This window comes from Phoenix dactylifera, chromosome 11 (genome assembly GCF_009389715.1).
Source record: "Phoenix dactylifera cultivar Barhee BC4 chromosome 11, palm_55x_up_171113_PBpolish2nd_filt_p, whole genome shotgun sequence".
In the NCBI taxonomy this organism is placed as follows: Eukaryota; Viridiplantae; Streptophyta; class Magnoliopsida; order Arecales; family Arecaceae; genus Phoenix; species Phoenix dactylifera.
Window position 1 is genome coordinate 18,255,412 of NC_052402.1, and position 12,266 is coordinate 18,267,677.

The following is a 12,266-nucleotide window of genomic DNA, read 5'->3' on the forward strand; positions in this document are numbered from 1 at the left end:
TGATGTAAGGTTTTTTGAATATTGTTGGTTCTATGAGATATTAAAATTTGATTCTAGATATTTAAACTAAAATTTGAACATTGATTCTTTAAATTTATTCCAGTGCTTGTTTATGATATAATGTTGAAATACCTTGCATGCTTGTGGGAAGAGTTCCCTATGAGTATGCGGCAGTTGTCACAATCTCTGGCTCGTGATCTCAGGTCGGGGGCGTGACACTTACCTAGTATTTTAATAACTAACATTTTGGCAAATAGTATTTAGCAACCCTTTTGAAATATTTAAGAGATCTATCAATTGTTTATTTATGTTTTCTCCTATCTCTGGCTCTCATGTCCAATAATTCTAAGTGGCATTTCCTCTTTATTTTTTTGCACATTCTCATGCCCACTCCTTGGCCTTTTCTCACCATAAGATCTTTACGAGGAGTTTTTTTTATTTATTTAAATATTAGTTCAGACCTCTTTCTTCCACTTTTATTCCCTTTCACTAGTCTCAACATTGCACCAAATGACTAATGAGCCATTGGAATGATCTTCCTAGTGTGCTGAGTAATATAATAATGGATAATTAGTTTAAGAAGAGAAGAAATGAAGGACTAGGTTTGATAAAATGTGCAAAATGCTCATCAAGATTGTAGCTCAGGGTATGTATATATAATAGTGGATCATCATGGTTAGAGTACCACCAAGAAGAAACAAAACAATATCCTAGACCGATGCTGCATATGTACAGACATAGTTATGAGTTGCTGCTTCATAACAAGTAATCAAAATTTCATGCAAAGGGCCGAGGCCACAAGCAAATTTCTTCAGTTTTTAACTTGAGGTGCAGTTAACTTAAAATATATTTTGAAAGCTAGCCAATATACATTTACAACACCAACAACCATATGAGTATACCACTATTTAAAAGGTGCACATGTATGCAAATATACGTGTACAGTACAAATGCATATTTACAATAACAGATGGCTAAAATCACAGCACACATACAAAATAGAGGCTATTCTACTAAATATATAAATTGAACAAGAACAAAGAATGTTTGGAACATGATGAGAACATATGATCAACTACTCTTCATTGAAGAATTGACATACACAATAGATGAATGAAAATATTTGACATGGGTGTGCTAAGGATGACGGACAGTGGAAATGCACAGACTTGATACGTAATATAATGCTTTAATTTATATTCATTTCTTACTGAATCAATCAATATGGGCAAGAAAATGAAAAGAGTGCGAAAGGACTGATAGAAAGTTAACAATAAGAAAAAAGCATCCTTTAGAAAATGACGTTGAGATTCTGAGAAAAAAGTTGGTTGTAAAGACCTGAATGTATATATCAATTTCTGCTACAGTTGGTCGATACCCTCCTCCCCATCTTCCTAAGATCCACCGTCGAACTTTTTCCTGAAAGTACCAACTTAAAATTAGCACATAGTGACAAAGACAAAGATTAACCATTATCATTAAAAACAAAGACAATTGCAAAGCTAAAATAGGTTCTGAAGTCATAAAATCTTTGAAAGAATAATGTACCCGTAACCAAAAAAAAAAACTGATGTAACACATGAACACCTATATGAAACAGTAATAACATGAACAACCTGAGGGGTTGTGCAACAGTAATATTTCGCCAATTGAAAGATCAAAAATTAGAAGGGAAAGGAAAGGGAGAAAGAAATACTGCTATTGTTGTATAGGTTGAAGATTCATATAAATTCTTGAATTGAATTTTTGGAGCACGTCATCAAAATTCAATCTTCTAGTCCCTTTTCACAAAAGGAGTTTTAGTGTATCCATTCACTACTCGGAATCTAATACTAGTTTTCAATTCCAAAGAAAAGATAAACCATTGTAATTGAATCCTCTCGATTGTTCTTAAATAATAAAACTATTTTAGAAGTTTGTAGTTGTCAACAAATATCACTCTATTCGAAAGTAGTCTGCTACTTGTAAGAATTCTAGTTTAAGAAGCAAATGTTGGAATTTGAAAAGTTCAATAATCCGATGAATTCACTAGAGCAGTAAACCGAAAAATACACTAATAATAAGCTATTGCCCTTTATATTCTGTAAAATACAAGTCTATGGTATGATAAATAAGTATATGAAATCCAATTATCCGTGGAAAAAAAAAAATCTACATGAGGTGCATCACTTTAACATCCCCTATTCCTCAAAATCATGGCAGATCATACACCAAGAGTTTACGCACAAAAGCTTGTTACAATTTGAGTCTAATCCAGGCAGAATATTCTGTATTCTCTTTGAGGGCAACTCAAATTGTAACAAGCAACTTATGTGTCCACCATAAATCCTAATAAGAGTTTACCCAATATAATTCTAATAAGAGTCTGCATAAAAATATGAGCCTGCATAGAAATAAGATACTGAAGTCCTCAAAAAATTCTAATTCTATAGTCCACGAAATTCTATTCCTAGAGTCCACATGAAAATAAAATTCCCTTATTCTCAAATAAAATAAAATTTTCTAATTTCTATATTTGAACCTAATAGAAGTGTGCCTAGATTTCTTATATATGGACGGTCTTCCATCATGAGGTTATGTGATATATAATTCACAGTGGAGTGGCAGATTAAGTAGTAACCAATCTCCATCTGCTATAGGAGTTGATAAAATTTTAGATAGTATACCTGAATGATATTCCAGTTAACATTTGTTAAGAGATCAAGCAACAGAAGTGACAATGAAGCCAAACAAACTTTGTGGAGAAATGAGATATTGCATATCCATTTTACATAACATTGCCAACTCATGCCCCATTAACTTAAACTTTTGGATCAAGTGTTAGTTAGCAATCTAGCCTCAGCACTAAAGTGAAAGATTATATCTTTTTTTTTGTCCCTTCTATAAGATGAGGAATCCCCATGAAAACACAAACATATTACAATGTCTACCCCTAGGATTGCCGATGCATTTAGCATATATATAAGCATGAAGCTCTAGCAAGGAGGAAGTAAATAGGATTTGGTGAGTTATAAAGGATTGTTTGACTGAAATAAGGATGGATGATGGTAAAACATATTATAAACATGGAGCAGAAGAACAATATCAGTATGGGGAAATGAGGTGAAGAGAAAATATTCATGATTGCTCTTTTGAGCCCATAAATAGCACATTAAAAGTGGTAAGCAACAATTAGATCACTAAATAGATTAGGATAATCATTCCTGTGAAGCAGAAAAAATCACATTACAATTAATGGAAACACTTGCAAGAAGTTATGAGCAATTAGATGAGACTAATAGCATTCAGACAACACATTAGGCAAGTTTTATCTGGTAGACCAACTTGGATCATTCAGGTATGAATTTTTATAATTTGGTAATTTCTAGAGGTTCCAAAATAAAAAAAATTTAAAGCAATGCATAATATAACTTGTAATCCAGCTAGAATCCTAAAACAATAAGAGGCACAACACACAAGCTTATGATTATGAGGATGAGCAGCAGGATAAATCCCAGGCCCAACAATTAAGATCTTTAATTAAAAGACATGAAGAGACCAATGATCCATAAGTTTGAGATGTCAAATAATTATACAATACATTCCCAAGCAACATGTAGCTTGTGTACACAGTGCTAACATAAAAGCCAAAAAAGGACTACTTAGAAGATAAGCAGGAGTAGTGGGGTAACAAGAATGGAAACTACAGGATCTGAAGTCACTGTTACAAATGACTCTATGACACGAGTTGGATTGCAAGGAGTAGTGGGGTAACAAGAATGGAAACTACAGGATCTCAAGTCACTGTTACAAATGACTCTATGACACGAGTTGGATTGCAAAGAATTGCGATATTTAAGGATGATAGTTTATACAAAAAGTAACTTCTACAGAATAAGTGTATTGCATTAATAACCCATGTGTTAGAAATTGATACCAAAAAAAAACATGAAGATGCATAAAGGAACTTGGTGTTTTCTGCACAAGTAAACAGATGGTCAACTAGTTTAAACTCTTGCATTTTTAGCAAAAACTACTTGTATCTCATTCTACTGCACACATGCAGTTTATATATGCTTGAGAGCTCACAAGTTTATGGCTTTATCTGCATACAGAAAGGTTGTTGATTAAATTTTATACTTGAGTTGCGACCACAGAATCGAACCAAAGATATATAGAAGAGAAAGGTGTTGGACGAAGAGAAAGATTTAACTGTCAATATATGTAGCTCTCTGTTTACCATCCTTCATCTAAGTTATATATGTAGGATTTAAGAAGGCCAGTGTCACTGGTCAAAAAGTAGAGAAGGCAGTTTAGATACCTAACTTCAAGTTGTGACGTAAAATATCAATATATGAATTTGTAATCTACAGAGAAAGAAGCAGATAAAGAATCTTATCTTAATATATTAGACAAAGGTCCTCACATATTAAGAATGAAACAGAGTTGCACAGCCAGGGGATCTGTTAAGAAAAGGAAGGTGGCACTAAGAGATTTACAAGCCTTACAACTGGAATAGTTAGCAGGAAAAATACCTACATATATATATATATATATATATATATATATATATATATATATATATACACACACACATATATGTATATTATATATGCACACAAACACACACATATATATAACCTTAGATCATAAAGAGCATAAAGTGAACTACATATTATCTCTATGTCAAAGAAGAGATTTTTCCTCAAAGAGAACAGGCCTAAATCATCTATGAGGAGAGATGAAACGACATGATATATTAATTGACCTAGCCATGCCAAACAGCATATTGCCTGTTATCAAGGATTTTAGTGATGTGCTTAAATGTTTTTTTTCAATTTAAAAATCAGGATTTCCTGTTATCAAGACTATCATTGCCTAAATTATCGAATCAAGTTACCTGGCCCTTCTTTTTGTATCTTTTTTTTATAAAATGCATTCCTTCCAGTGAAGTGGCCTGAAATTGTTTGTTTTGTAGTGTCATAGAACATTTATCTTTTCTATTAGAGGCATGGCACACTTATTGCCTTAATTAAAGTTGCTGCAAGCCATATATTCCATTTTTTTATTAGGCTTAATATTGTTATGGGTTCTGTACTGTCTTAGAGGTAACATTATAACTGCATAAACTGAAAACCTAAGTGGACAACCATGTAGTCATTTTTTTGAAAGAAGAAGAAGAAGAAGAAAGAGGAGGTGGAAGGCCCGGCTGAATACTGGAGTAAGGGCAGGATTGAACCCAATTCTCCAATATCAATACAAGAGAATTCACCAACCTGGCTAGTTGGCATTATCAGCAACCATGTACTTAGTTATCTTTTCATTTGGTAAAGTTTCATGTGCTAAAAAGGCGTCCCAATGCAAGAGGCTCTCACCACTACGGGGCTGAGGAGGGTCAGATGTACACAGACTTACCCCCACATATAGAGAGACTATTTTTATGTTTCGAACCCATAACACCCAGGTTAGAATGGAAGAGTCTTACCACTGTTCCTAGACCTGCCCTCTAAAGTTTAACGTGCTCCACTCTACATTTTTACAATGCCTAAATTGAACAAAATTCATTGCATAAGAAAGTAAGTTCTTGGAAAGTTTTTGCAGATTCAGAGAAGAAGATAAGGTAAGTATTGGTTTCACATAAAGGCAAAGTCTAAGAAATTAATATTGTAGAATCAGGTAGTAAATCATAACTATAAAACATGCTTCAAGTCATATGCTTATGCACATGCATTCATAGTCATGGAAACACATACAAATATCTCCGTGTAGTATAATATGCATGATTTCTAGAAAAACCTTCTAAATTCTGAAAACGTTCTAAATTCTATGTAGTACAATGCACATGCACACATACATATATATCTGGAAATTACAGTACATGAAAATTTCTTGGCACTCCTTGAAGTCTAGGTTGATTTATATAATCATAAACTGACCACAGACAAAATTTTGTTCCACATATTCTCTCATTCTATGGTATGCTACTTCGTGGACAAGTCAGCAATGAAAGTATTTCAATAAACTTCCAGTAGAAATAGGTTGCAAATGTCTGAACATGCATACAGTATTAAAATAAATTAATGCCTTGGCTCCACCTCAAACTCATGCAGATCTTTGCATAAGCATATCATTTATAGTAAAGGTATGCTGAACCGGCCCGTACCGGCCGGTTCAGTACATACCGTACTGGTACCACGGCCAACCAGTACGGTTCGGCTGTAGAAAATGGTTTCGGCCCCTATAGGGCCAGAACCGACCAGTTCCTGTTACATACTGGTGCGAACCAGTCCGATTCGCACTGGTACCACCTAGTACCGGCGCGGGGAAGAAGAAAGAAGAAGAAGAAGAAGAACAGAAAAAAGAGGAAGAAAGAGGAAGAAAGAAGAGGATGAAGAAGAGAAAGAGAAGAGAAGAAGAGAAAGAGGAGACTTACCGATACCAGGCCTCATCGGGGTGATCCTCATCGGGGCGATCCTCGTGGGCGCTTGCTCGTGGGAGAAGAGTGGAGGAGAGAGGAGAAGAAATGAGGAGGCTCGAAAAGAAGGAAGGAAATCCTGCACGGAAAATGCATTGCGCGGTTGCGGTTTTAAGTGGAGAAACGAGGAAAACGCGCAGAAATGCATTTCGCGCGCGTAGGGCTGCTCTCCCGCCCAATCCAGTTCGGTTCGATACGGTACCAGTACCGTACCAGTACCGATGCCCACCGGCATGTTGGTATGGTCAGTACGGCGGACCTTAATTTATACTCACTTTTCTCATACTTTCTATCCCTTTAAAAAGTTCACTTTGTTGCCATATTTAGCAATTGTAATCCTGTAAAATATGCTGCTATTTGCTTTTGGGAAAATAAAAAAGATGCCGTTATTTTATCTGTTCTTAATTTCACTTGCCAAATAGGAAGACAAATATGACACCATAATGGGAAATTTAAGTATACATCAAAAGAAAAGGGAGTTTTGGCAGCATGCAGATTAATAAATAGCAACAGAAAAGCTTACCATTTTTCCCATAACGCTCCAACATAATTGTTGTGAAACATTTCCTCATAGTCATTTCACAGAGATATGAAGGTATAGTAATAAAAATTAAGTTTTCCTCTTTTTTATGACATGTGGTCTAATACAAGCAGCGAGTGTTTTCCCTTACCAAAGGCATAAGATGATCAGGAAAGTTCCTTGATCAATTTAAGAACTGGGGTTCTTCTAAAATTTGTTGTCTAACTAGAGATCCTATCGTACTCTCTAATATTCTTCGCATGAAATTCTTGAATATCAACTATAATTCTTCATAATATTGGAGAACTTTTATGAGGTTACTCTATGACCTCTCTTTTCTGGCTATTAGACATAATCCAGTCCTTTTGTACCATCATTTTCATCCATGCTGAGGGATGTTTAAATGCACCAAAGTACTATACCTTGATAGCATGCTAGGATATCAGATTTCTCAGATTTCTAGCATGGAAATAACTGGCAGCTTAAGTTATGGGTTTGACAATGAAGCGAAGGGTAGGATAAACAGCAAATCATAACTATAAGATATTCAACAATCTCTAACTAAAAAATATTATATTGCAATTCTCATTTTGAGACGAAGTACCAAGTCTTGAAGTCATGGTACCAGCACCGATACTGATATCTTACCCATGGTTTGCGGAACTGTGCCGAACTAGCCGGTTCGGAGCATACCGAACCGGATCGGTCGGTTACCAGTATGGTTCCTTACATCAGTTTGAAATGAAGAGAGAGGGAGACGGAGAGAGAGGAAGAGAGATAGGGATGGAGGGAGAGAGGGCAAGGCAAGGAAAGAGAGGGAGAGGGAGGGGGAGAGAGAAATGTTGAGAGAGAAGGAGAGAGAGCTCGGAAGAGGAGAGGGCTAGAAAGCCCTGTCATTTCGTTTCAAAACAAGGATCCCCTATTTCAAAATGAAACAAGGGATCATACTTATTTTTTGCCGATTTTGAACTGAAGTCAACAAACCATTTGCCGACTTCAATTCAAAAAATCAAAAAAAAATAATGTTCGCCCAGCATGGTATAGTATGGACCGTACAGTACGGACCCATACTGTACCGTGCCGATCGCTCACTAATATGGGTTCTGGTATCGGTTCAACGAACCTTGATCTTACCGATACATACAGATTAGTATTGTATCCTACCATGCTAAGACATAATACTCATGTTGGTGTTGGCACAATAAAAAGGAGATGTAGTATTATATATCCGTGTAATATGGTATGGATTCCAATACCTTACTAATATGGCTAGTATGAAGAATACAATATGGTACTTTAATCCATGATAAGTATAATAATTTGTATGGATGAGATTGACAATTGTCTTTCTTAATGATTATCCAGATAAATAATGAATAGCAGCAAAACCCAATGCCCAAACCATGGCATCCAAACACCTTGTTGTTTCCCGAAAATAGATCAATTTGATGAAACTAAAATCACAACCACATTTTGAATATATCTGATATCAAAACATGATGAATCAGGCTATGCAACTTTGCTAATTTGATGCCACTATTGTTCGCACATAATTTACATGTGGATGTGTGGCACACATCTAAAAACACATAACTCTCCATATCAAATATACCTTGGCTTGGCATTTAACTTTGAGGATCTTAACATGGCCTTTATTGCTACAGGTCCTAACATGCTATAGCCAAATGGGATTAAATATTAAACATTAAGGCAGAGCATGATGCAAGAAGTACAATTACTGTGACAATCATAAGAAAACTCACCCTATACCACATGCATATTGGACATTCGTTCTTTTCTCAAATCTTCCCTCCCTTCATATGATCCAACCAATTGTTGTATTTGGCAAGTTCAAAAATCCTACCCAAATTTCCCTCTTTGATAATGTTCTTGATTTGGTTATTTGGGTTGCCAAAAAACAAACTTTTACTACAATTAACTACAAATTTTATAGTTAGTAGTTAAGTAAATAATAAACACAAGTCACCATAATTATCATCCCATCCAATATCACCCATACATGAGTTGTGTTTTGGGGGAAAGCTATATTCGAATAGTCATCTCACATAAGTGTGCTGCTAGTGTTGGCAGACATCACACATGGCTTTAATTTATAGCATCTAATCTAGAAATAAGGCTGCCAATGGATCAGGTTGATCCATGACCCGACCCGACCCGTTTTGGAGGATTTGTGGAGCGGGTCGGGTCCTAAAGTTGGATTCATTACATTTTTCGGGTTGGATCTGGGTATACTGAATTCAGACATGATCCGACCCCAATGTATGCTGAACCGACCGGAACCGGTCGGTTCAGCCTGTACCGAACCGGTGCCGATAGGCACCGGTACGGTACAGCGTATAGAAACGGTTCCGACCCAAACTGGATCAGAATCGATTGATTCCATACTTGTACCGGTGTGAACCGGCCAACACATTTTTCCTGCGCGTAGGCGCGCGGGGAAGAGCGCCCACGCGGCTGGAGCCCACGTGGGCCTCTTAAGCCACAGAGTGGCATTTAAAGCCACTCTGTGGCATTTTTTTGGGAAACACGTGCGAGCAGAGAACGCGCCCGCGCGCGATTCCCCAGCAGGGAATCACGCCCGCGCGCGGTTCTCCGTGCAGGGCACCGTGCCCACGCGGGCTGCCAGCCCGCGTGGGCCATTTAATGCCACTCTGTGGCATTTGATGCGTCCGCATGGACACGCACGAACGCGATGATTTTTTTTGGGAATCGCGCGCGATTCCCCGCGCAGGAACCGCTCCCGCGCGCGATTCCCCAGCAGGGAATCGCGCCCGTGTGCGGTTCCCCGCGCGGGGCACCATGCCCATGCGGGTTGCCAGCTCGCGTGGGCCATTTAATGCCACTCTGTAGCATTTGACGCATCCGCGCGTGTCCGCGGATGCGCGCAGACGCGGTGTTTTTTTTGTTTTTTTTTGTCCGCGCGCGCGGGGCCGCGCGCTCGGCTCCTGTTCGATACCGGTTCCAAGCCGGTACCGAACCGGAACCGTACCGATGCCGGTGCTCACCGGTACGCCGGTACAGTCGGTCTGGCGAACCTTGCCCGATCCATTTGAAATTTGGATAATTTTGGATTTTCAATCCTACAACCTAACCCGACCCGACTTGAATCTGTAAAATTATTTAGACCCACGAGCTATAATTTTAGATTTTCAATCCTACAACCCGACCCAACCCAAATCTGTAAAATTATTTAAACTTGCTGGTCGTAGCCTGCGAGGGTGCAAACAAATTCTGAAGCCATGGATGGGTTGACCCGACCTGAATCTGAACCGGATCCAAATTTTTTGGGTTGGATCCGGGTTATACATGGACTCAACCCGACCCGACCCGATCCAAATGACCCGTTGGATCAAAAATTGTAGCAGTAGACCTGACTCGACCCAACCCAATCTTCTATTGGGTTGAGCTTGGGTCCAAAATTAGGACCCAAACAAGAAACCGATTTGGATCAAGGTCACTCATGACCCGACCCGACCCAACCCATTTGCACCCCTATCTAGAAATTAGAATTGTATGGCAAAGGACCTATCTGAAGATCCTTGAAAAACCTATAGTGACCTAATTTAAACAAGATGAGAACTAGATTAGGCCATGTACTAGGTGTAGAATTAGATAAATTTCTTCTTTAGGAAAATCATCCTCTTTATCTTCACAAACCATTTACCAACTTTATAAGAAACTTTTGAATGGAAAATGCATTGGGTGCCCATTAAGTGCACAAAGAAAGTACCTTAAGCCCACTAATGCTAACTTGGCAACTTACTAAACCATCCCTATGTTTGGCAACAATTCTCATGAGTTGCATTAAACCCCTCATGCCACGTCACATAGAGAACTTTTCATGTGCAAAAAAATGTCTCTCAATAGCATTTCTCTTTTCAAAATTACCCTTGTGAAATGCCTAATTCCAAAAAAGATTACTTTCAAATGATCTAGATGTAACATGCTAACCATGGTTTAGCCTTAAGAATTTTGATTCATGAACTTGTAGGACTATAATAATGCAAGATCATGGAGTCAATAGAGGATTGAATAGGACTACAAATTGGCCAGACTCTATCCAAATCCTTGTGGCTCCATATCTAACTAGTAAATATTAGGTTAAGGCTATTTTTTGTCAAATGTTAAGGTGCAAGTTTGGCTCCAACATAAGATTTTGAAGCTCGAGTCTAGATCTAAATCTTAGAAAAAACATATGTGGAAGTAGATGTAGCTGGCAATATAAACCAATTTTTAGATCGCTTTCATACGTCTCTTGTATACACATTTATGCAAGGGCAAGTATCGGTGTTTACCAATCTATAATAATTAAATTACTTTGCACTGGTCAAGTGTCAGTACCAGGAAGCCCTCCTATCAATACGATACCAACAAATGTTCAGTATCCTAAATTTTGTTGTGTTGGCACATTAACGTATATTGAGTGTTGGTAATGCTACATTTTTTACCAGTCCTTATCATATATGTAAATACTGATATAGGTTTTGGTACTGATAATTTAAATATTTAGGTTTGGCTAACAGTAAATCTAAATGCATCTGAGCTTGAATCCAAATAATGCAAGACTTGATCAATGGTCATAGGCTAGATCTGCTAAACTCTACTCATGGCTAGATACAACTTTGTTAGACTCATGTTGAATCTATGATTTTTGACAACCCCAAAATTAAGAAATTCTCTAGAGACTAATTATTAGGAAATATGGAATTGCACATTTTGATCTTTGGTTGCATCTTAAGATGAACACAACTATAGGATAGTTCCACTTTTTAGCTTATTTGTGTCATACAGATGAACATGTTTATTTCACAAGTTAATATTTGTCCTTCTTGTAGACTCTTTCATAATCTAGGAAAACTGTGTTGGGTTTCTCATTATTTATAGAAGCTTAAACCACAACTGACAAGATATATCTCCCTTCCTATCAATCGTCTTTATAAGGTTCATGGCATGCCTCTCTCTTGCCAAACTTTGTCTTTACTAGGAATTCTGCACCAATTTCTACAAGGAATTTACCAATTGGTTGTAAATTCTGCTCAATCCTTCCACATATCCTTCTTAACTTAGATTTCTTATTTATAAATATCTGATGCAAAAAAGGCTTGGGTGATTACAATAGTTAGAGATGAACGCAGCTCCCTTTACCATAGCCCTGTTGTCTAGAGTTCATACTCTTTCATATCTGGGATTTTTGGAGGTTTTGTTGGTCAGTGAAACCAAACTATGTACGAACAATAAGGCCAAATTCTTTACTTACCAACTAGTCCTATA

General features: G+C 37.4%; 1 protein-coding gene across 3 annotated transcripts in view; it reads right to left on the bottom strand.

The window, feature by feature from the left end:
- Window positions 1-12,266, bottom strand: part of LOC103722457 — a 42,757-nt gene that overhangs the window by 17,456 nt on the left and 13,035 nt on the right. For 2 of the 3 annotated variants that reach the window (XM_039131813.1, XM_008813023.3), the window contains exon 2: window positions 1,339-1,419. In XM_039131813.1, the coding sequence (XP_038987741.1) occupies window positions 1,339-1,419 (81 nt within the window). Of the gene's footprint in view, window positions 1-1,338; window positions 1,420-6,412; window positions 6,522-12,266 lie in introns of those variants that run through there. The other variant, XR_003388604.2, reaches the window with a different exon arrangement.